Consider the following 24,828-nt stretch of genomic DNA (forward strand, 5'->3'; position numbering starts at 1 on the left):
ACATACTTGGCTTGCTTGGAGGAATTCATATTTTCTTAGGAGTCCCTACCACTATAAGGCTTTAGTGACTCGAGGCTGTTTACAAGAGGGATGGATACGAACCAGTTGTCAGTTAAATTTCTGTTGGGCACGGGAATGGATGCAGTCGGTTTTCCAACATGTTGCGTAGGTACAGATAAGTTCTTTCACATGGAACGTTTCTAATGTAAGGCATGGCATTAATCATATAGGATGTTCTGGTGTTGTAACTTAATTCCTTTTTTATTTTGTTTAGATTGTATTTAAACCAAGAAGCTACAATTTCCCTGGAGTTATATGAGCTTCTCATCCACAGTACTGCATTCATGTGGCGTGTAGCAAGATTACCAATCCTGAACAAAACGGTTGCATGTTTCTCTTATTGTAGCAAATGCCTGTCTTTTTGTTTCATCTAGTTCTCCTTAAAGTATAAATTTGAAAAGCAAGATACCTTAAAAAATCACAGCTTTTGGATTTTAATGCCATGTATGTATACAGCATTTTACACAGGGTGTGCCATTTGGGCTCATCTGTTGGACTGGCATGCTTTTTGAAGACTGTGTAGCACTGCCACACTGTCTAGTCTCCCTGAGTTACCAAATAAGAATTTGTGATTTTTCGATCTGTGGCCGTGAAAGCCATATTTGGCAAAATATATCTTTGCTTATTGTTGCACGAAATATTCTATTCCCATATGTAACTGACCACAAATCCTCCATGATAGCTTTAGACACATGTAGTGCCCCTGATATAAAGTTTTATTGGTATTTTTATGCCCCTGACAGTGCTCTCCTTCGGTATAACATTGTTGATGTTTTTGTGATAGAACACAACAGATTTCTTCTGTAGGGTATATTACAATCAGATGAAGAGTATGTTAATCTCTTATGTCATCTTCCTCGCATCACCTTTAGTACCAGGAAAATTAATTCTTAGAATGTTTTACTAACAGGGCAGCCTCTTTTCTCTGGAGTGTTCTTAGTCCGATCCCATTCTTTCCTTTCAAACTGGGCATACAGGGTGTTCTCAAACGTGAGTAGTAATTGGTGGAGGGGAAGTGGTGGTACACAACAAAATACAAGTATATAAGTGGCTTTATGTGGCGACCACCCACTTCGATATAAACATTGAACCTGCATATCATGTTTCAGTCACTCTCTCACAATCACCTGGTAGTCGGAATATCTGCCACTGCCATAATCTTAAGAATCCACTGGGATCTCGTAATATTGGACTGGTCTTGTAAGTTCTTGTAAGGGGATGCAGAAGCACTGAAACAACATATGTATTCTGCTCTTATCACTGATACAGCAGATATGGGATATTTAAATGAGCGGTCCATGAACCTGCTACGTTGTTGGAGGAGGGGGAGAGGTAATGCTCCCACGTGGCACATCTTAAGTGGTGGATAGGGAGATCCTAACCAGCTTCCCGGCGGACTTAAGCAAAATAAATCAGTTCTCGCAGACCAAACACACAATTCCCTGTGGGTGGGGGACATAGACGAAGAATACACCCATGGTATCCCCTGCCTGTTGTAAGAGGAGAATAAAAGGGGCAACCAAGGGATGCTGAATTTTGAACCATGAGATTACCTGTGATTAGTCGTCATGCAAAGAACACCATGAGTAGATTAGTACCAATATGTGAGGAATACCATAGTGATCCACCCACTGGGTTTATGGTACCTGCGTATAGTATCCGCCACTATGACCGAGGCTCCGCTCTGTGCAGGTTTCGTTGGAACACTCCAAGGAGATAAAAAAGAGGCTATCCTCACAGGGGTGTTTCAGCATCTGGTTGTGGACATCATCGGTCTGCATTTCGAGGAACACCACGGGTCTGGGTGTTGCCTGTGATTAGTATTCACTATGTGAGGAACACCATGGGATAGTACGGGGTCCCTGTGATTAGTACTGTACCGGGAGGTACACCTCATCCCCGTGCATTTAAATGAAGCGCCTTGATGAACGCTATCTATCATATATAAATTGAAACATCTAGTACAAGAAGTTGGGATGTTGATCAAAAGATGTCACTACTAAATAATGGAGTAATACGTTATTTTAAAGTTTCCTAAATTGACTGGATTTCTTTGTTTCGTTTTGGTGTATCACAGGAAGTTCACACTTTTCTCCATAGATGCCTGTATTAAAGAGCTGATGTCATGCACTCTGGTGCAAAGTGGAATAACTAGAGTTTTAAAGAAGTTTTGTGTTTATAGGTTTTCTCAACTGAATTGACTTTCATTATTTTTGATACTTGAAGGTTTGCAACACTTCCTTCTCATCGCGCCAGCTTTGGTTTCTGACCAATCAGAAATTTTGTGTATTTATTTTTCAGCCAATCATAGGTTTCTTGTAACTTTTTGTTTATCCAATAAAATGAGAAGGTGTGTCCGGATTTAGTCCAGAGCCTTCTCGAAACTTCCTCTCGGGTATAAAAGCTGTCGCTTTTTCGAGTTAACGTGTCTTGTTGATCGCCGAATTACTGAGAGTGTGTGTGTGTGTGTGTGTGTGTGTGTGTGTTGAGAGGAGACGGGGTCTTCGGCAGGCAGAACATCAGCCCACGTAATGGCCACCAGTTTTCTATCTCTCTAGTTATCTCTGCAAGCTGAATTCAATGGGAAGGTTCCAATCTTTAACTATGTAACAGTCAATGTAAACTTTCTTCCTTCTCAAGTAAAATTTCATGTAAGTCCTAAGGTCTTAAACTGTAAATCGGGGATAGAGAGTGCGTTACCCTCTCGAGTTCCCCTTCAATTAATCTTGAGGTGACTAAGATTTTGTAACTGTTTTTCTCTTGTAAATCGTAAATTAACTTGTCCTTCTAGTCACCTCAGTAGTTTGGGATTAGCCTCTGCATCATCGGGCTGCAAGCCCAAGTAGAGTTTTAACCTTGGTTTTCTAGGAGCGCAAGTGTACGCCTCCATACATTTTTGAGTTTGGGCCAGTAATTTAACTTGTTCTTTTTCACAAAGGCCCAGTAGAATGGGTACCAGATACCCCTGTGTAAACTAAAGAGTAATTCATATGGTACTGTTAATTGCAGGTTGTTCCTAGAGGGGCCTGAAGGTGTAATTGTATTGAGCAGATACTCTCTTTTCTGTCTTTTACTAGTTAATGGTTGCCTTGAGTAGGCCGTAAGAGTTCAGGAGCGCTGTCTCCTTGGTAGAATTTGTAGAGCATGTAAGCTCTTTTGTGGTAATGTAATAGATATTTGTGTACAATTGAGTGGTGCCTTTGGAAGGCCGTAACTTGTAACTGTCGGAGCAAAGTGCTCTTGAAAATTGTGCTTTGGGAGATTTCTCTCTTTGTCTATCTAACTAAACCCCACATGTGCGATGTTGGGACCTTGTAAATTATGAGCTTGATGCTTGATTGTAAATTACCAATTCTTGGTTTCTCTGTTTTGTACCAAAATTGCTCTGTACCTGAAACCTTGTTCTTTCACCAAGTGAAGAGTTTTGTTGAAATTTAATTTCTGAAAAGAAATATAACCTTTATTTTAAAGCTTTAATCTCTGACTATCGTAGATAGACGCATTTCCCACCAGCATCTTCTTTCACCTCTGCGTTCCACAGATAACCCCAGAACAAGTACCACTATGTGAGGAATGCCATGTGTTTGTGTTGCCTATGCACTCATAGGCCATTATGTGGGAAATACCTTAGGTCTGGGTTACCTGTGCATAGTACATAACGTGTTAGTAGTACCACAATATGAGGAACACAGCGAGTCTACATTACTCGTGATTAGTACTGCTACATAAGAAATACCATGGTTCTACTTCACTAATGATAAGTACCATAATGAGGGGCTGTTGACCTGGATTTTGGATCCCTTTAGACAACAAGCATCATCAATTCAGGATTGTGCTTTGGAAGCAACCCCTTGGTCAGTGTATATCATTCTTTTAAGTTAGTTTTTGGGCAGGTGGGGCATTGCGGTCAGATCAACCGATTGTCTTTAAGTTCATAATCATTTTTTGTCGCCTTTTTGAATTGAAGTCACTGGATTGACTTTGGAATTATTTTTAACTTTTAATATTGTGAGTTGGATCCGCTGACTACTTTACATTCATATTCATTCATTCATTCTTCAAGTTTTGAATTTTGGTCAGTGGATGAAATTTGGAATTTTGAATTGTCATTACATTTCATACCATTAGGGGCTGATGACCTAGATGTTAGGCCCCTTTAAACAACAAGCATCATCATCATCATCTTAATAATCATAAACGAGCAGTGTTTTGCTTGTAATGGCAAAACCATGTTTTTGGACATGGGATTCTTTTTCAAAGTGTTATGTACTCAGTCCCCCATACACGCTCTCAAAATGAGTAATAGGAATTTAGATACACTGTGTATAATTCCATAAGGGAACACAATGCAGGAGTTCAGTAGGTCATACGACCAAGGGCGCAATTCTTCAAATTGTAATTGAAGGACCTTGGCAAAAATAAAGTTGTTTCTTTAAGCAATAAAAATTAATGTAAATTGTACGATGTGCACTGAATGTATTTCCATGGTTGATGCCTTAAATTGTGCACAATCAAACCCAGAACCACATAATAAACAATGTCCAAAGCAGCAAATGTGTAGTTCTAGTTGAACTGGTAGATGGAAGCACAAACAATGATTGCAGTGGCATTGTTTATTCTTAGAAAAATAGCGATGGTTTATATGTATTTTGGATGACAGGTATCAAATTATAAATTTCATTATATTGTTTGTATTGTCCTCACATAAAATCTCAGGGCTTGGTAAGAGGAGCACTGACAAGCAACAAGTCCTTTCACTTTCTTAGAAAGAAGACGGTCACGCAGCAGTAGATGTATAATGCGATGAAATTAATTAATTAATTTTTTTTTTTTTTTTTACATTTTCAAATGATATAACTAAAATCTGGATTTATTATCAATTAAAGCCATTTTGAGCTCTGCCAACCGAGGTTTCCCAAATAGGATCTGTATGCTGACTTGGCATAGTTCATTTGTGGAAACGTCTGACTCCATGGCTAAATGTTTAGCGTGCTGGCGTTTGGTTCAGAGGGTCCCGGGTTCGAATCTTGGCCTGGTCGGGGATTTTAAAACTTTGGTTAATTTCCATAACTCGGGGGCTGGGGGTGTGTGTGTCGTATTCATCATTAGAATTCATCATAGGTAGGGCCCTGTCCTCACAGTCACGCAGGTCGCCTATACAGCGTCAACTTGAAAGACCTGCACCAGGCTTCTTCGGAGGCCACATGTTGTTGTTGTTGTTGTTGTTGTTGCAGGGCTCAGGCTGGCAGGTTTTCAGGTGGTAAGCACATGATATTAAGATAATTTGCAACTACAGTTGTCTGTATTTGCTTCTATTTTGCTAGTTGCTTTACATCGCACTGACACAGATAGGTCTTATGACGACGATGGGATAGGGAAGGGCTAGGAGTGGGAAGGAAGCGGCTGTGGCCTTAATTAAGGTACAGCCCCAACCTGCCAACCTGGGCCCTGTCACAAACCATAACAAAGGGAGAGTCTGGTTTGTGGTACCTTCGCGATGGGGCAGGTGGAAAATGAGGCTGCTGCCTTGTAGATAAAGTAGGGTACTACTAAAGGCTAAGGGAATTCACCCTGACAGAAAAACCCTTGCCTGTATTAGGAATAGCAAGTTGTCAGAAGAGGCAAAAGGAGGATTTCTTTCAAAAATAATAGAACAATCCTCAGATCGTGAGGCAGCTTGTTCATTCTCACACCTGGCCTGCTGATGTGGAGAATCTATGTTGATGACCTGCTGAAAAGTGTTAGATACAAAAGAGGGATGGACAAATGAACACTGACCTCCCGCAGAGTCATTAGTCTCTTGTAGTTTGTGTGGAGGTTAAGAACCATCTGTGGTTCATAAACCACTAAATATCCATTCATGCCTTAAATGAAATTTCTGAGTTTCAGTACATTCAAATATTTTATTTCTTAAAAGCCATCAAGTGCTGGATTGTAACACTGGGTGAAAGCTAATTTTCAATTAATGTGTGAAGGCTGCCTTGCAATGGTCCAGCCAAAGTAATGGGGGGAGAGGTGATACTCCCACATTGCGCGTCCCAGGTGGTGGCGGATAGGGGGGTCCTAACCAGCTTGCCAGCAGACTTGAGGGAAATAAAATACCTCTTGCAGACCAAACACACAACCCCCTGTGGGTGGGGGATGCAGATGAATACACTCATGGTATCCCCTTCCTGCTGTAAGAGGCAACTAAAAGGGGCAACCAATGGGGTGATTGTATTAGAACCATGATACTACTTGTAATTAGTACCATCACGCAGGGAACACCATGGGTCGCTTATACTTGCGCATAGTACCACTATGTTAGGTACACAATAGGTTTGTGATTAGTAGCGACAGTGTATGCTCAGGATGCATTTTACAGTACTTGTGATTCGTACCACTATATGAGCGACACTATGGTTCTGCCTTGCCTATGATTAGTACCCACTATGTGAGGAACACCACGGGATAGTGCGAGTCCCTGTGGTTAGTCCACTTTTGTGAAGAAAACCATAGGTTTGTGTTGCCTGTAAATAGCGGCACAATGTGTGAAACACCATAGGTCTGTGTTACATGTGCGCATTACATTACCTGTGAGTAGTACCATAATGTGTGGAATACCGCGAGTCTACACTACTTTTGATTTTACTGCAACATGACAAATACCATGGTTCTACTTTCCTCGCGATACGTTCCATTAAGAGGGGCTGATGACCTGGATTTTGGACCCGTTTAGATTACAAGCATCATCGATTCAGTATTGTGCTTTAGGAGCAGTCCATTGGTCAGTAATACCATTGTTTAACGTTAGTTTCTGGGAACGTGGGGCATTGCGGGTCAGATCCACTGATTGTTTTATATTAATATCCATCCATTCATTCTTCGTCCTCGCGTTTTGAATTCTGGTCAGTGGAGGATTATGGATTTTTAATTGTCCGGGTGAGAGGCAGGCACACTACCCCTACACCACGCGGCCGGCTTGGTAAATTTATGGGCACGTAAAAAGAACTCCTGTAGGACAAAATTCTGGCACCTTGGTGTGTCTGAAAAACATAAAAATGTAGTTTATGGGATGTAAAACCAATAACATTTATTAGCTGGTGGCATTTGCATGTGTTGAAATGCAACATCTGGAACATCTGGATGTTGTTGGTCTCTAGCACATTAAAGAAATGACTTCACATTCTGTTATCAATGACTGTGGGCTGAATTATTATTATTACAGTATTATTATTATTATTATTATCATCATCATCATCATAATTACCAATTTTTTAAAGTTGCTTTACGTCACACTGACACGGATAGGTGTTATGGTGACAATGAGATAAGAAAGGGCTAGGAGTGGGAAAGAAGCGACCGTGGCCTTAAGATGCAGCCTCAACATTTGCCTGGTGTGAAAATGGGAAACGACGGAAAGCCATTTTCAGGGCTGCCGACAGTGGGGTTCGAACCCACTATCTTCCGAATGCAAGCTGATAGCTTGTGGAGTACCGTAAGCCTTGTTTCACAATAGGTACCGGTACGGTACCGCATTGTACGCGTTTCCTGATGCCGACTCTGCTTGGGGGAGATATAACCCATTCACTATTGCGTGTAAATGAATAGGTATATTAGGACGAATACAAACTCCCAACCACCGAGCTCGATGAATTAATGAGATGTGGCTAAAATCTTCCCGGTCGGACATCGAACCGGGACTCTGACCATTCGGCCAAGGAGTCGGAGTTTGACGATACAAGCATTCTTTAAATTAAATTCTTCTAAGGATTACATCAGCAGTATATGTTAAATGATACGACTACCCGCGATACAAAGCTAATCACAAAAAACATTAAATTTACGATTTAAGCACCGCCGTCTCGATCCTCTTGGATTTTAAGGCACGCCCAATTGCAATGTACAATCCTGCGTCGTGGCGCTGCTCAGCGTTATCATGGCGTATCAGGGTATCTGACGTCACAGCGCTGGAGGGTAGATGAACAGTCACTTGTTTTCTTCGGTCGCGGCACACCTTTCTACTTGCACAATGTGTTCCAACCGTTATCTTATCGCCGGCAGGAATTCTTAATGTGGTTAGGTAAACTGTTGATATGTAGATTTTACTTCTAGTGTACAATTTAAAATGGCGGTTGAAGGTTCTAAAGTTGTGGACAATCCGAACGCGGAAATCATACATGGTCAAGTGTTTGAAGTAGGGCCGCGCTATGCTAATCTTGCTTACATTGGTGAAGGAGCGTATGGAATGGTTGTTTCTGCGTACGATAATGAGACAAAGACTAAAGTGGCTATCAAGAAAATATCACCATTTGAACACCAGACTTATTGTCAAAGGACATTGCGTGAAATAAAAATTCTTACGAGATTCAAACATGAAAATATCATCGACATCCGAGACATTCTCAGGTCTGTAACAGTTGATGAAATGAAAGATGTATATATTGTCCAGTGTCTAATGGAAACAGACCTGTACAAACTTTTGAAGGCACAGAGACTTAGCAATGATCATATTTGCTATTTCTTGTACCAAATACTTCGAGGACTGAAATATATCCATTCGGCGAATGTATTGCACCGAGACCTAAAACCTAGTAACCTTCTCTTAAACACAACCTGTGATCTCAAGATATGTGATTTTGGTTTGGCAAGAGTAGCAGACCCAGATCATGACCATACAGGTTTTCTTACGGAATATGTTGCGACAAGATGGTATCGAGCACCTGAGATTATGTTGAATTCCAAGGGTTACACTAAATCAATTGACATCTGGTCAGTTGGTTGCATCTTAGCCGAGATGTTGTCCAACCGTCCCCTGTTCCCAGGTAAACACTACTTGGACCAACTTAACCATATTTTGGGAGTTTTGGGCTCGCCAACTCCAGAAGACTTGGAGTACATAATTAATGAAAAAGCGCGTAGTTACTTGAAGTCTCTTCCTTATAAACCCAAGGTTCCCTGGGTCAAGCTTTTTCCTAATGCAGACCCAAAAGCTCTTGACCTACTTGATAAGATGTTGACTTTTAATCCACACAACAGAATTGGGGTGGAAGAAGCCTTAGCTCATCCTTATTTAGAGCAGTACTACGATCCTGGTGATGAACCTGTTGCAGAAGAACCATTCCGTTTTGCTATGGAGCTTGATGATTTACCAAAAGAAACCCTTAAGAAATACATATTTGAAGAAACTGCACGTTTCAAGCATCGAATGAGTCAAGACGGTAGCATGTAGTAGGATTATTTTTCACTTCCATATATGTGCTACAAATTGGTTATTAAATCATTCATCTGTGTTTGCTTCTGTAAGTGTTCAATATGTGTCATGGCACATGAACTGTGGAAGACAATTTTTCATCAGCAAGTAATCAACTCATTAATAAGTCTCCAATGATATTTTACTATCTAATCTCTATTCATGATCTTGATCTTTCTTCGTGTCAAGTATTATTTCGTCAATCGTGAACTGTCGCCTCTCCCCATTCCTTTCTAATGCACTCTAATGAAAGAAACGGACACTAGAAGTACATCCGTGTAACGTTGCTCTAGCTTCTGTGTGAAGTTTTCTTTCTATGTCTAGGTTAGTTTTGATTGTGTAATTACTCTTTAAATGTGCATGCAGTATTCTTGTGCTATTTCTCTGATGTGATGTGTAATGTAATGCAACAGGTGGTTGTGTTTGGCATTGTGACTGTATTAATTCTTGATAGTCAGCTAATTACACTTAACATTTATCTACTAATGTATAGTTTGATGATTGCTGATGAACTTAAAGCATAACCATGTGATTTAAAAATGTTGTGCATGTTGCAGAGTGAACTTTGTGTGAGTGAGTAATTGAAGAACGATAGTGCGAGACGAATAAATAAAAACAAAAAAAACAGTGACCAAATGGCCTAATATTTATGATCTTCAGATAGTGTATTTTAGTGATTATGTAATATATGGTGCTGTGTCTTTATGATAATATTAATGTTATGATATCTGGATATTGTTGGATATTGATCACAAAATAAGAGTTTTACTCAAAACGAAGTGAAGTATTAGACTATGGGGAGTTAATTTATATCTTGTAGTAATTCTTCTGGTCCTTATTTTCCTTAAAACGGAACTTCCACATACCATTAGTGTATTAGTGGTTGCATAAATGTATGGTATAATTATAGGCCTATACGTTACAAGTTAAAAAGCAGCTGTACATTTAAAAGAAAATATAAGTGAGAGTTAATGGCTGAATGGTCAACAGAATGGCCTTTGGTTCAGTGGGCTCCAGGGTCAGTTTGCAGTCAGGTCAGAGATTTTGTCTGCTTAATTCCTCCAGCTTGGTGGCTGGGTGTTTTTGTTCATCTTAATACAAATCTTCATTTACATCAGCACATCAAGCTACAAAACCACTACAGAAACACACAGTAGTGAATACATCCCTGCATGTGGGGTTGGAGACAGGAAAGGCATCCAGCTGTAAAATGGGCTAAATCCATCCAAAGTAACAGGGAAAAGGTCAGAAGAAGATGAACTCTGTTTAATATGTCGAGATATAAACTAGAGCATTGTGGCATGATAAACTGAATGACAGCTGTCATTGGTACTGGTGTCTGTGTAGTTCATTAATGAAGAATTTTTGTAGTCCATTAATGAAAAGACTTGTGCATGCTTCAAATCTTGTAAAAAGAATGGCAATGTATCTGGTGTTAACATGAAGTCTATACCTTAAGCATGTTCTTGTGTTTTGTGTTTAAATAATTACACTTAGGATCATATAGCTTACACTTTTTCACTTCAGTAGGTAACAATCCTTTGAGAAGCCTATTGCACTGGTTATGCAGAGAAACATTCTAAAAATATCAGGATATTTAAACTTATTCAGCTGGGTTGTTTTGCAAATTTAATTCATTAAAAAAAGTTATTAAGTGCGGCCAGCATCCAGTATTCGGGAGATAGTAGGTTCGAACCCCACTGTCGGCAGCCCTGAAAATGGTTTTCCGTGGTTTCCTATTTTCACACCAGGCAAATGCTGGGGCTGTACCTTAATTAAGGCCACGGCCGCTTCCTTCGCACTCCTAGCCCTTTCCAGTCCCATCGTTGCCATAAGACGTATCTCTGTCAGTGCGACGTAAAGCAAAAAAAAAAAAAGATTTTACAAGCATCTTCCTTCAAAAGCTATGCGATTGTTTAGATTTATTCAGCTGAGCGTTTAAAATTATTTCTGAAAGGTTACTTTTTACACAACCTTCTTGAAAAATTAAATGAAAAAATATATGCATAGCCATTTCTTTTATGTTGATCTAAAAAGTTCCACAGGATGTTAATTTGTGAAACTACATTGAGCTTTAAGAGAAAGAAATATAGTGGGTCCAAAAATACCATTACTGTAATATTCTGCAAATAAGGGTTATGGTAGAGAAACAGACCATCGCCAGTTCATTTGTAGGTGCCGTCAAATGCTATTAGATATGATCATTAGGGTACAAGGAATGAGTAGAGGTGCGAAAATGTGTGTTTGTACAATTACCTGACATAAACAACATTGAACAGTACACTATATATGACTAGGAGAGCACACGGCGACCATGTTTACTTGGTGGCCGAGGGATGATGTCATACCTGACGTCTTAGGGTGTTAGTGGGTGGTGGGGTAAAACTCTTGGACAATCGGCACCCATTCATTATTATGATGAATGCTGGGTAACACAGGTTAGCTTCTCTGTAGCTTTTGGTAGGAATTTGTGAACATTGTTGTTTGAAGGGATTTGTTTTGGACTCTATTCACACTGAATTCCCTGCATCCAAGGTGTATTTATTTTTAACAGAAGTAAGGATATATTGTTTTCAAACCTGTATTTTAACTTGTGTCCCAAAGTTGTGTTTGAGCAATAGTATCCTCCACCAATGTACAGGAAAAATTAAATCAAAAGGTGTATTTCTTTTATGTACACAGTCAAAAATTTAATTTCAATTACCTAGGATCTCTTTTGCCCTGGGATGATAGTGTAGCAAGTGAAATTGAATCAAGGAGTAGCATAGCTAATGACATGAGCTCACAGTTGCGATCAACAATATTATGTGTGACAGAAGTGAGCTCCTAGACAAAATTATTGTAACATCGGTCTGTTTTCAGGCTGATTCTGCTGTAGAGGAGTGAAAGCTGAGTGAATTCAGGATATATCATTTGTAAATTGGAAGTTACAGGCATGAAAGTGGCAAGAATGATTGCTGTAACACGCAGGTGGGGAAAATAGCAAGAGGATGCTTGGCAGTGAATAGATCAAGGGTGAGGTAGAAATGAACTCTATGAATGAAGCCCTGCACATGACCTGGCCTCAGTGGTGGAGTCATATGAGGCAAATGGAGGAGTATAGGTTGTCTAGGAGAAAGGACTCAACAGTAGAGAGTAAGAGAGGTACATGTAGACAGAGGTGACTATGGTTAGAGCTAGTTTTTCATGATTTAAGACAGTGAGTTGGCTATCCAGTTTGGATCACATAGCTGTGAGCTTGCATTCGAGAGATGGTGGGTTTGAACCCCACTGTTGGCAGGGTTGAAGATGATTTTCTGTGATTTCCCATTTTTACACTAGGCAAATGCTGTGGCAGTACCTTATGGCCACGATTGCTTCCTTCCCTGACCTTTTGTCGCTTAAAGACCTATAGGTGACATAAAGCAAATCGTAAAGAAGAAAAAAACAAAAAAGGTGAACACGTTATGACTGTGTTTTTTTTTTTTTTTTTGTTCTTAGTGCCTGCAAGTGCAAGTTTCATCATAATAGAGATTGGTTGTTTATTACGTGTTGTAGATTGTATTCTATACCAGAGGTGCTGATGCCGGGCATTTTGTCCCATCACAGGCTGGGATGGTCAGTGCCTAGTGAAGGCCTGCTAGTCAAGCTAGATCATTGCGGCGATACCAGAGTTTGAAATGATGGCAGAAACTAATAAAAAATCTCTACAGAGGGCCACTGGGAAGAACATTTTTTGCTAGCAGTGGACCATGCAAATTTCCTGCTGTAGGGGCAGTCTGTTACATTGAAAAGGTATAATGTAGAATGCCACTACAAAGCGAAACGTGGTCATTTGGAAGATACTGTTGTAGGGAATGTTCAAATAAAATTGGTTGGTAGATTTTAAATACTACTTCATGAAACTCACGGAACAGGGGGTCACAAAACACTAGAACACTGAGAAAAATTAAGCATAAACCTTTTCACATTATGTATTACATTTTACTGAATGGATAATAGGGATTTTACGTGGTCGAAATTCTGTCATTCCCATCCAAGAAATTTGAAACCTATATCTTTGTACAGTTGCTCAAAAAAAAAAAAAAAAAGAGAGCACGTGGTGTCAAAAGGCCCTCACGGATGCATTTTTTCAGAAACAAATCAACTATAGATATGGTTTTTATCTACTTGGAGGGTGAATTTGATAATAAAAATTAAATCTGATAAAATAACTATGTTAATATCAAACTCATTATAAAACACGAATATTTGAAAAAGAAAATTTATTCTTGTGCTTATAGCATCTTTCTTTATGCTATACTCTAAGCAATATTTCCTTGAAAATATATATGTATGTATAATAACAGCGCACGAATGTGCATGAAGTTTTAGGAAGTCGGATCTCCTTACTGTACTTGTTCAGTGATCTAGTTCGATTCTTGCAGTACGTGAAGTGATATCTTTAACACGGTTTGTCACATAAGTTGCATATGCACTGACTGTTTGGCTCTTGGAAGTGTTTTGCCTTACACAGTTTGTGGTGGAATCCGTGAATAGTGAGTCTTGTGATGGCGCTTTGCATGCTCTGGTTGGATTTGGTCCAGCCTCTGTAAATCATTGCATCTGTACTATAGAATTTGATCCAGATTTCTTCTCTTTTGCGTTTTCTCTCATTGAGCACGTGTTCTGCTGGTCTAGTGGATGGGAGTAGGGGTGTCTTTAAGTCTTCGATGAGGAGAGTATCATTGGCTAGTTTGTATATTAGTCTTGATGGTGCATATTTTGAAGTCCCTAACGCTGCTTTCAGGAATCTTGCTTTCACTGATTCCATTAATTTTATGTCCTCCTTTGTTATCTGCTACCAGGTGATTGATATTCCATATGTCAGTATTGATATGATTTTTGCCTTGAATATTTTTTTAGCCATTTCCAATGAGAGGTTTGTTAGGTTTCTAATTTTGTAGATGGCTTTTATTGCTGCTACTGCTCTGTCTTTGGTTTGTGCACTGAAATGCATCCTGAAGGTTGCAGTGTAACGCCTAGGTACTTGAAATGGGTTACTACTTCTAGTTCTTAATTGTTTAGAACTATGTAGTCCTTTCCGGTAATCCTCTTTCCTTACCAAAATATCATTTGCACAGTTTTTGTTTCATTTATATGAAATTCATTCTCTTTTGCCCAGTTCTCTAGTTCGGTGATTGCCTCCTGTAGTGTTCTTGCGTCTGTTGTTCTAACTACCATATCGTCTGCGTACATATTCATAGAGATGTTTGGGTTTTGTACTGCTCTCGGTATGTCCGATGTCTTAACCTTAAAGAGTATCGGGCTTATTGGATCGCCTTGGAGCACTTCGTTGGATTGTCTTATGGTTTTGGAGACTGTGATCAAGTCATCTATCTGAATTTCGTTATATGCCAGTATGTTCTTGCTGAAAGTTTTGATTAGATTACAAGTGCCTATTGTGTTTTCTGGTTTTCGTAGCATGAATTTTCTGTTTATTTGATCAAAAACACTCCTGAGAAAACATATTTCAATCACAACAAAGTTTCTCCTTAATTGGGACGATGACAAACAGGCAAGGTTGCCAAAATTATCAAGGCAAATTGATCTAGAAATTCTGAACAACGCAATAGCGGACCTAGACAATGCCCAGGAAGAGATAGATAAAGATGATCTAAACAAGGCAGCAGACAAGATAACTGAAGTACTTAAAAGAGCCATTGTACCAGCCAGGAAGAAATGCGAAAAGCCTGGTTCATTACCGAATGCTACAAAGAGAGAAGGAAAATTCTGATCCTTCTACACAAAGCGAAAGAAAGCCTATCCCAAGAGGCACTCCAGACGTATGCAGTAGCCTGCAGATCATACAAACGGCTACTCATGAGGAAACGGAACAAACATACTGAAGAAGGAAAGAAGATGGCAATAGAGGCAGCATCAGACCTCTTCATAGCTCTCAGGCAAAGAAAATGCAAACAGCTGAATGTAGTGCCAATGGAAACTTGGGAGACACACTTTCAAGAACTTCTCAACAAAAACAAAATAAAAGAAAACACCACATCCACTCCACCTGGGACTAATACAAGAACGGAAACAATAACAACGGATGTTTCCTTGAAAATGGTGCAAGGAAAACTCTGTAGTCACAATCGAACAGCATTCCTTTGCTGTACGGAATGTGTTTGCTCTCCTGCGACTGAGATGTATGTTTAACATGTAAGCTGCCCGCAGTTACATCAAGCCTGCCCAGCCATACCGGACTAGCCTAACGGGCGCCCAGCTGAGCAACTCTGTTCAATACAGTAATGTTTCTTTGGGGTACATGTATTGTTTTCTTGGACATTGGTATCATTGATTGGTGGTGATATTGTCATGCATCACCTCATGCTACCAGCTAATTGTGTCAGACATATCAGCTTAGGCTTTCAGGCCTGGGATTTCGAAGAATATAGAATTTTTCCAGGCTTGTAGGTTGTGATCGAATGGGGATTATACCTCCTTATGTTTCACTTTAAAATGTGCCTGGCATTTTCAAGGATCCGCTCTCTCTGAGGGTCAGTAATGGACTGAAGCTCAGGCTGTACGGCCGCTGGTTGGTTGTACTTTCCTCCAACTGGTCCTTGCTCCTGTGAGCACCCGACTTCTTTACCTTTGCTGCTTTGAATACAGGTATCCAGGCTCTGTTTACCTATTTGGTTTCTTCCTCTCTATCGAAGCTTGTGGCAAGTTCGAACATATTTTATAGCTTTCTGTTGTAACCGAGCATGTTTCTGTACTGTGGCTGAGAGTATGTTCATGTCCCCATGATGTATTTCTAGGCCGTCCATAGAATACATTCATTTACAGACGGCTTCCCAGTCTGTCCTACAAATGTTTGTTCCATATTGACTTTAACTATAAAATAATTATTCCTTAAATGGAATTTTTTTTAATTTCCACCATTCAATACTTAGCTGAAGATGTCACCGACTGAAACATGTACTAACATATGTATTTATATCCATTTTTGGTCCGGTATCTAGCAAACACTACCAATATAAATGGTCCCTTATTGGACATTATAAATTTTCTAGCTAACTCATTCCTGGTTGCCAGCGTTTCGCCCTCGTGTGCTAGGTTGGGCTCATCAGTTGGTACCTAGCACACCTACCAAGACGCTGGCTAGTGCATACCGTGGAGGCCACTGCGTAGGCTACTTGGAGCCACCGGCAGTGCCAATGCACTATGAGAGACTTTGTCTCGCCACCAAAAATTGATACCTGCTTGGCCATCAGATGATATAGATGTTGATTCCCATAGGGAATCTGAAATATTTGTCACGAATGAGTAAATTTATAATACCAATATAAATGGTCCATTATTGGACATTATAAATTTATTTATAATAAAAATTGAATATAATATAAATTTACTCATTCAGGACGAATATTTCAGATTCCGTATGAGAATCAACATCTATATCATCTGATGGCCAAGCAGGCATCAGTTTTTGGTGGCAAGACAGTCTCTCATAGTGCATTGGCACTGCCGGTGGCTCCAAGTAGCCTATGCAGTGGCCTCCACGGTATACATTAGCCAGCATCTTGGTAGGTGTGCTAGGTACCAACTGATAATCCCAACTTAGTGCCGGGGGGCGAAACGCTGGCAACCAGGAATGAGTTAGCTGGAAAATTTATAATGTCCAATAACGGACCATTTATATTGGTATTATAAATTTACTCATTCGGGACAAATATTTCAGATTCCCTATGGGAATCAACATCTATATCATCTAGCAAACAGTCGTTTTATTTGTGTAGATTTTGTGAGTTACCTCAATACAGTAGCTATTGCTCTTAGGGTCAGTTAGTGCATGCATTTCAGTGGGCTTGGCAGACTGATATGTAATAGCAACTTCTGGCTCGGCGAGGAAAGCAGCGGGAAACTACCTCACTCCTCATTTCCCTAGTATGCCTCTTCAGTGATGCCTAGGCCATCTATGACAGCTGATGGCGGAACTGTTGAGGATCCAACCAACCTTTGAGCACATTACATTGCTTAGTTGTTTTTGTGTTTATTATCATGGAAGGCAGATGAAAGGAAGAAAGACTGATTGAAGAGGTACAAAATTACACTTATCTGTGAAATTATTGGATAATCGTAAAAGAAAACTGTTGGCAAGAAATAATTGAAACTCTGGAAATTTATTTTACGAATCATTTATTGCTTTTACATACATTTATACCTTACGTTCTATAATTTGGGTACTTCATATTATTTTTTTCTTAATATCAACCTCAATAATAATATTTGCTTTTATATCCCACTAACTAATATTTTTACACTGTTTTCGAAGATGCCGAGGTGCCGGAAGTTAATCCTGCAGGAGTTCTTTCGTGTGCCAGTAAATCTACCGACAGAAGGCTGACGTATTTGAGCATCTTCAAATACCACCAGGCTGAGCCAGGGTCGAACCTGCAAAGTTGGGGTCAGAAGTAGTGATGGGCAACGCTCTCGCTCGAGACTCTCGAGACTGACGTTGCAGATCGCAGATCTCGAGCCTCTCGCGAGAATCTCGAGACCAATCCTCTTGTAGTGCAAGCAGTAACTACGACTGTAAACTTGATAGTATATCATTGGCAGTTATTGCGTGAAATAATGTTCTCATATGAAAACGTGTGAGCCAATACATTTTGTCAAAAGCTTGGAAAAGTACTGCATATTCAACTATGAACCCCTTAATACCATTAACGAAAGTGAAAACAGAATGTCAGTATCTTAAACTGTTCACGACATTTGGGGGTGGTCATAGCTGAATAACCCTGCATAATTTGTAATCTAATACAGGGAGGCCACAAAGTCCTGTTACCCCTAAATTAATCAACATAAATCCCTAAACTTAAATAACATGAATAACAGCTCCCTAGAGGAGTTTTCTTGAGATATGAACCATTACTTGTCCAAAGAATCAGTCTGTGTATCGTCATTCTCATAGGATAATACACCGCGAAGTGCTGTGCGACATTCTTCGGAGCATTGCTGGCGTAACTTGAGTGAAAGCTTGTCTCTCAGCATCTTTCAGGTTGTCAGTAGTATTGTAACGGTTTTGTGAAACGATACCCTTTATGAGCCCCCATAGCGAATTGTCTCATGTGGAAAGGTCTGGGCTTCGTGGTGGCCAGGAGAACCACGACCAAGGGCTTCATTAAGATATCCTGATATACTGCGGCAAAGAGTTTATGTTCCCATCACAGAAGTGTGTTTTGGAGGAGGATCTCGTTGAAACCGCGGCCAAAAGTCAGCACGAACTTCTGCAATTGTCTTACCTGTTTGATTTATCTTATGTACCCAACAACTTGGAATAACACGTTCTTCAATACTGTAATTGGATGTATCAGCCATCTTTTAGTTCACACAATCTGAAACATGTAACAAAAACAATTTACATTGACATTTATAAAGGGGTAATGGGACTTTGTGGCCATCCTGTAGAATGTACACCTACTTGGATACTAGAGGTGTGCATTATTCGAACTTGAGACTCTATCGTAAGTCTACCCACACAAATCGCTATCTTCATGCAGATTCTCACCACCATCCAGCACAAAAACAAGGCATTCTCACAACACTCGCCAGGAGGGCGAGACAAATTTGTGAGCCATTAAATATCCAGGTGGAGATGGACATGCTCAAAGTCACGTTAAAGGGTAATGGTTACAGCGATTTGCAGATTGATAGAGTCCTTCATCCCAGAGAAACAACCAAGCAAAGCTACAGAAGGAAGAAGTGAAGGGAACTGCCTCCTTGCCTTACATTCACAACACCACAGATCGAATTGTCAAGGTCCTCCGCAAACACAATATAAAAACTGTGTTTGGCACCGCTACTAAAATTGCTCACAGTCTGAGTAAAACCAAGGACAAATTGTTCCCACTTTTTCATCCTGGAGTATACGAAATTCCCTGTACTTGCGGTAAGGTATACATCGGCCAAACATGCCGGTCCATTGGTACCCGTATCAAGGAACACGAACATATTAGTCTCAACCAGCCACACAAATCGGCAATAGCTGAGCACGCTCTATTGTCGGGTCATGATGTCATGTTCCAAGATGCTCGAGCTCTTACCCACACTAGACACTACAGGTCCAGGATTATATGGGAAGCTGTTGAAATACGTAGAAATTCTAACAATTTCAACAGGGACACTGGCTATCAATTAAGTAATACCTGGTTGCCAGCCATTAAGGATTTACATAGGTTGTTCCCTTCCCTGTCCCTTCACTATTATTTCGTCTTGGTGTTTTCCAAATTCGTACGTTCCTCATTGCCAGATGTTTCATTCCAGGCTTGTGTCAATTGTCATACACCTGTCAATGTCATATGTTAAGTACATGTTATATGACCCTCTTAGACTGATTTCTGATGGTTCGGTCAGCTTCCGCTTCGAACGCTAGCGCTGTGCCACGTCCGGGGAGCCATCTGGTGATGAATGAACGTACCATTTCTACGTCTATTTTAACATCTAAATTTCAAAAATAATTGTTTAAGAGGCCTTTCTCATGGACAGTAGAGATTTTCTTCTGCTGACCTTATTTTCTTGACACGGCATAAGCCCAAAAGCCTATACAGTATCATGTCTATAAGTACGGGCCGTGAAAGCATCGATGGTGATCAGTAAGGCCCGGATGTTGATGCCGTAAAAAATTTTAGAAATGCCCTTAAAATGTTTAAAAATGACTTATAATAAATGATCTAAAAATTCGAAAAATGAACTATAAAATGGAGAAAATGGTCTTATTTATAAACTCACCTATATTTCAAAAATGACATCCTAAGCTCAAACTGAAAAGTCAATCAAAATAGATTTCTAGCACTTAACAAAAGGTTATGTTCACTTTAGTCTGAGTTACACTGCACTACGAATGTCATTCTGATGTCAAATGCAAATGATCTGTGGTTATCAGCCAACAAGTTCTTATATCTCGAAAAGCTGCGTTCAACATCAACTGATGTGATCGGAGCGTACTTGATGTGAGGAAGGTCGTTTGCTGCTAAATCCTCCTAAGTCCCATCACCAGAAAGAATGTTCAAGATTTTGAAGTTTTATACCCAGTGTTTTTGTCCAGCACTTTTTTCAGTTTTGATGAAATATCCGCAGCAATTTCGCAACGATTGTTGCTAAGACTAGTTTCCACCTGGTTGATTAAGGAAATGGAATCAACCATTTCTTCGCCAGTTATCTCCAACGATGTGATTGTTGCTTTCAATAGGGCGAAATTTGATATTATGAATGCCAAACTGTATTTAATGTTTGGTTTACATAACATGTCCTGGGCAATTTTTATTGCTGCAGCTTCTTCACTGCCAAAACTCTGCACTATTTCCTTCACTAACTTGAAGTTTTCGCAATAATACATACACGCGTTTAACCACGTGCCCCAGCGTGTTATGATAGGTTGTGGAGGTGATGCAATGTCTGGAGTTTCAGCTCTGAAACGTGCGACTCGCGAGGGTACTTTTAAGAAAACTTGCTGAATGTTCGCTATGAGCCTCTCTACACTGGGGTAAAGAGCCCTTACTTCTTCACAAACTCTGTGCAGTCCATGGGCAATGCATGTAACATGACCATTTTAGAATAGAGTGTCTTCAATGAGTTAGCTGTTCCTACCATTTACGGTGCAGCATCAGTTAAAAATAAAAGTACATACTCATGTTTGATGTCCTCAGGCCACAGGAGAAACATAGCACTATCAAACAGTTTTGATATGGTAGAATAATTGGTCTTTTCTAATACTTTGGCAGTCAATAAAAATATTTCACCCGGTGTATGCATTTCTAAAGTTCCGATCACAGCGTTGGCTATATAACGCCCCATAGCATCTGAAGTTTCGTTGATTGACACCCATATCTTCTTCCTGCAAGTTTCAGATCTTATTTTGTTTAATGTGTCCTCGTAACAGTGCGGCAAACAATTCTTACGTAAAGTTCATTTGTTTGGTATTTCTTGATTCGTAAGTTTTTCCAAAAATCCACGTAATTTTGGGCTGTTGAGTTTATACAGCAGAATGTTTGCAGATACAAATACATCACACAATTCTTTACTGAACTTTGAGGACTTGCTGGAAGTCTAAGCAACTGAAGGCAGTAAGCGCTGAGTTGCAGGTTTATTTGAAACACGCTGAAGAGCACGAATGTGTTTATCGCGACCGATATGTTGTGTTACAGTAAATCTTCTTTCAGCAGCTACTTTAGTTTCACACAGTTTGCAAAACAATGTGTTTCCATCGGTAGAAAACACATTGTCACCAAAGTCAGATAATACTTGTTTTAAATGCACTGACACACTGGGTTTTATTTTAGGCATTTTGAAAGCAGCAATGAACTTATATCTCTCGTTGTGAACTATGGGGAACTGAGACAAGAATATCCACCCCTTCCCTTTCTACCCTGCTACAGTTGACCTTGGTCAACAGAACAGGTAACATTCCATTCCGCTAATAACTGGTTTGCGACGAAAACAAGAATATCTGTATACCTACCCCCAGAACCTTTCTGCATCTAAGATATATATTTTACTACTAATAGTAATACTGAAATATTTTATTTCAATATTTTAAATTATCTTGTATCAGCTACTAGCTTTTCCTTAACTCTGAGAGACGTAACTCCCTCATATAAAGCTGTGACATGACTAAATTAAAAAAAAAAAAAGACCTTAAAAGGCCGATTTCTCTAAAATATGACCCAAAAATCTAACAAACTTAAAAAAATTCTCTTAATTTTTATGTGCTTCAGCATTGTTTTAGACAGCTCAGTAAAAAGTAGACATGTCATCACCTTCCAGGCCCTAGTGATCACTAAGTTTTTGCTCCTAATGCGTTGATGTTTTTTGATCCCTTTGAGACTGATAATTTGATCTGGACAACTTCGTCCTGGACGAAAACCACCCTGATATTCACCCAATTCACTATCAGGCTCGTCATGAATTTTAGAATGTAGGATCTTGGAGAGAATTTTATAGGTGATATCTAGCAAAGAAATTCCCTGATAGTTACTAGGATCTGATCTATCAAATTTTTTTATGGATTGGGTGTATAATTGCAATCTGTAAATAATTAAAATAATTAATATACCATCAGAAAGGCTGTGGAGTAATGGTACTTTGACTGGAATGCTTCTAGACTTGTGCATGGAATAAGGTGCACTAATAAATCTGTGTGCAAGTAAAGTTTTGCTTGAATATTTTAGTGTGTCAATTCAGTTGTTATGTGAGGAAGGTATAAAATGGTTTTCTAATGCTGTTAAATTAATAACTCTTAGAAGAATAATTTGTCAGGCATGACCTAATTAATTGTTGATTAATTTTCTTGGACCCAAAACTACCGTATACTTGGCACTGACTATTTTTGGTCCACAACTAACCAGTAACTGGTAAGTGATCATGACCTTGGTATGGTATGAAGGTCGATCAGATATAAATGAGGCATTTAAAAAAAACATTAGATTGTGTACTGATACAAAATTATTTTTCTACATAGCCTCCACCAATGTCTACAAGCTTTAATTCCTTCTTCATAAAAATCATTGGACAGGTACATAGCCAGTTACCTACAAAGTCGTGTACCTCTTTGTCATTGGATATATATATATTTTGCAGTGTACTTCACGCACACCGACATAGATAGGTCTTGTGATGACGATGGGATAGGAAAGAGCTAGGAGTGAGAAGGAAACGGCCCCAGGTGTGAAAATGGGAAACCCTCTTCAGGACTGCCGACAGTGGGGTTCGAACCCACTATCTCTTGAATGCAAGCTGTTAGCTATGTGACCCAAATCATGCAGCAATTTGCTCTGTGGAAAATTTCTTTCCCAGAGTTCCAAACAAATGGTAGTGGCGTGGTGGCAAATGTAGACTATAAGGAAGATTATCCAGAGTTTTCCAGTGTATTTCTTCTAACTTGGCTTTTGTAGCAGCAACAGTGTGGGGTTTGGCCTAATCGTGTAGAAGCAGGCCGGTTAGGATAGGAATTTTGCATCTCTAACCTTGCTCGAAAGTGCACACTTGTACAAAATAGTTTGTTTTGTCATGACAAGGTCTTGAACTCTCAGAATATTCTGCAGCATAATGCTGGTTCTGGGACAGCATACACAAGTGAGGTTAGAAGGTACGCTTTGGCTTTCTCGAAAGAACTTGTGCCTTGTATACTTGAGACTTCAGAAGTGTGTCAGTACAGAAGTATGCACATAACCTATGCAAGATGTCTGCAGGTTTAACACATTCACCTGCTAGAATAATAAGAGAGGCCACTTTAGAAAGAAATGTGCAGTGTAGAGCATGTCCAAGCACTCCTGCAGACTGTGCTGCATTGACGAGCATTACAGTTCACTGCTCCAGTTTCAAGCCTTAATTTATATTTGATCCACTTCTGTATTGTAAATTTATGACAGGAAGCTAAGGAGGCTAGGAATATACATTAGGAGGTAAACTAGTTCAGTATTAATGGATGGAGCAACAGGGAGGGAGAGACTGCATGAAAACACAGATGGATCAAGACACTTCATCTTCACATACGAGAGTCTTCATAGACTTTCCATATCAGTTGTACTGTAGATCTATTATTAACACCAAGCTGAAGTTGGAAGGTTCGATCCTGGCTCAGTCCGGTTGTATTTGAAGGTTCTCAGATATATCAGCCTTGTGTCAGTAGATTTACTGATATGTCCTGCAGGACAAAATTCTGGCACCTCGGTATCTCCAAAGACCGTAAAAGTATTTTGTGGGTTGTAAAACAATAACATTATTGTTCACTGTTAACGTACAATGGAGATTAGCAAGATCGTGCAACAGGGCAACACATTCTACCAGAGTGTAAGAAACCTTGTCTGGAATAAGGAAGTGTAAAGAGATAGTGCACAAAATGTACAGTGACAAGTAGAGAGGAGAGTAGAATTCAAGCCAACTAAATTAAATATTGAAGAAGTATGATAGGAAAGACAGATTGAGAAACAAGGATGTGAGAAAGGTCAGTCAGTCAATCATCAATCACTACTGATCTGCATTTAGGCAGTCGTCCAGGTGGCAGATTCCCTATCTGTTGTTTTCCTAGTCTTTCCTTAAATGATCACAAAGAAATTGGACATTTATAGAACATCTCCCTTGGTAAGTTATTCCAATCCCTAACTCCCCTACCTATAAACACATATTTGCCCCAATTTGTCCTCTTGAATTCCAGCTTTATCTTCATATTGTGATCTTTCCTACTTTTAAGGACATCACTCAAACATATTCGTCTGCTGATGTCTTCCATGCCATCTCTCCACTGACAGCTCGGAACATACCACTTAGTTGAGCAGCTCGTCTCCTTTCTCAGAAGGTCACAAGGGAAAACCTAAATGAGAGAACTGGTAGGAGTAAACTAAGATGGTTTGGACATGTAAAGAGGAAAGAGGAGAAAAGAATATCAAAAGAGATGATGGAGATGAAATTTGAGGGAAAGAGAGTGAGGGAGACCAAGAATAAGGTGGATTGATTCAATAAAGAGGATTTTAAGACGAAACCTGTACTGGGATAAAATGATGGAAAGAGAGAGGAAG

At 39.7% G+C, this 24,828-nt stretch overlaps 1 protein-coding gene and 1 pseudogene across 1 annotated transcript in view; one reads left to right on the forward strand and one right to left on the reverse strand.

Annotated features, from left to right (window-relative positions):
- The first annotated feature begins 7,978 nt into the window (after nt 1-7,978).
- Nucleotides 7,979-10,071, forward strand: LOC136857288 (mitogen-activated protein kinase 1 pseudogene; annotated as a pseudogene).
- Nucleotides 10,072-17,463: 7,392 nt separating this feature from the next.
- The window catches only part of LOC136857289 (modular serine protease), a 177,436-nt gene continuing 170,071 nt past the window's right edge, over nt 17,464-24,828 (reverse strand). Inside the window, exon 11 of the mRNA XM_067135826.2 lies at nt 17,464-18,651. Within this exon, the coding sequence (XP_066991927.2) occupies nt 18,638-18,651 (14 nt within the window). The 3' untranslated portion in view covers nt 17,464-18,637. The remainder of the gene's footprint in view (nt 18,652-24,828) is intronic.

This window comes from Anabrus simplex, chromosome 1, assembly GCF_040414725.1.
Source record: "Anabrus simplex isolate iqAnaSimp1 chromosome 1, ASM4041472v1, whole genome shotgun sequence".
In the NCBI taxonomy this organism is placed as follows: Eukaryota; Metazoa; Arthropoda; class Insecta; order Orthoptera; family Tettigoniidae; genus Anabrus; species Anabrus simplex.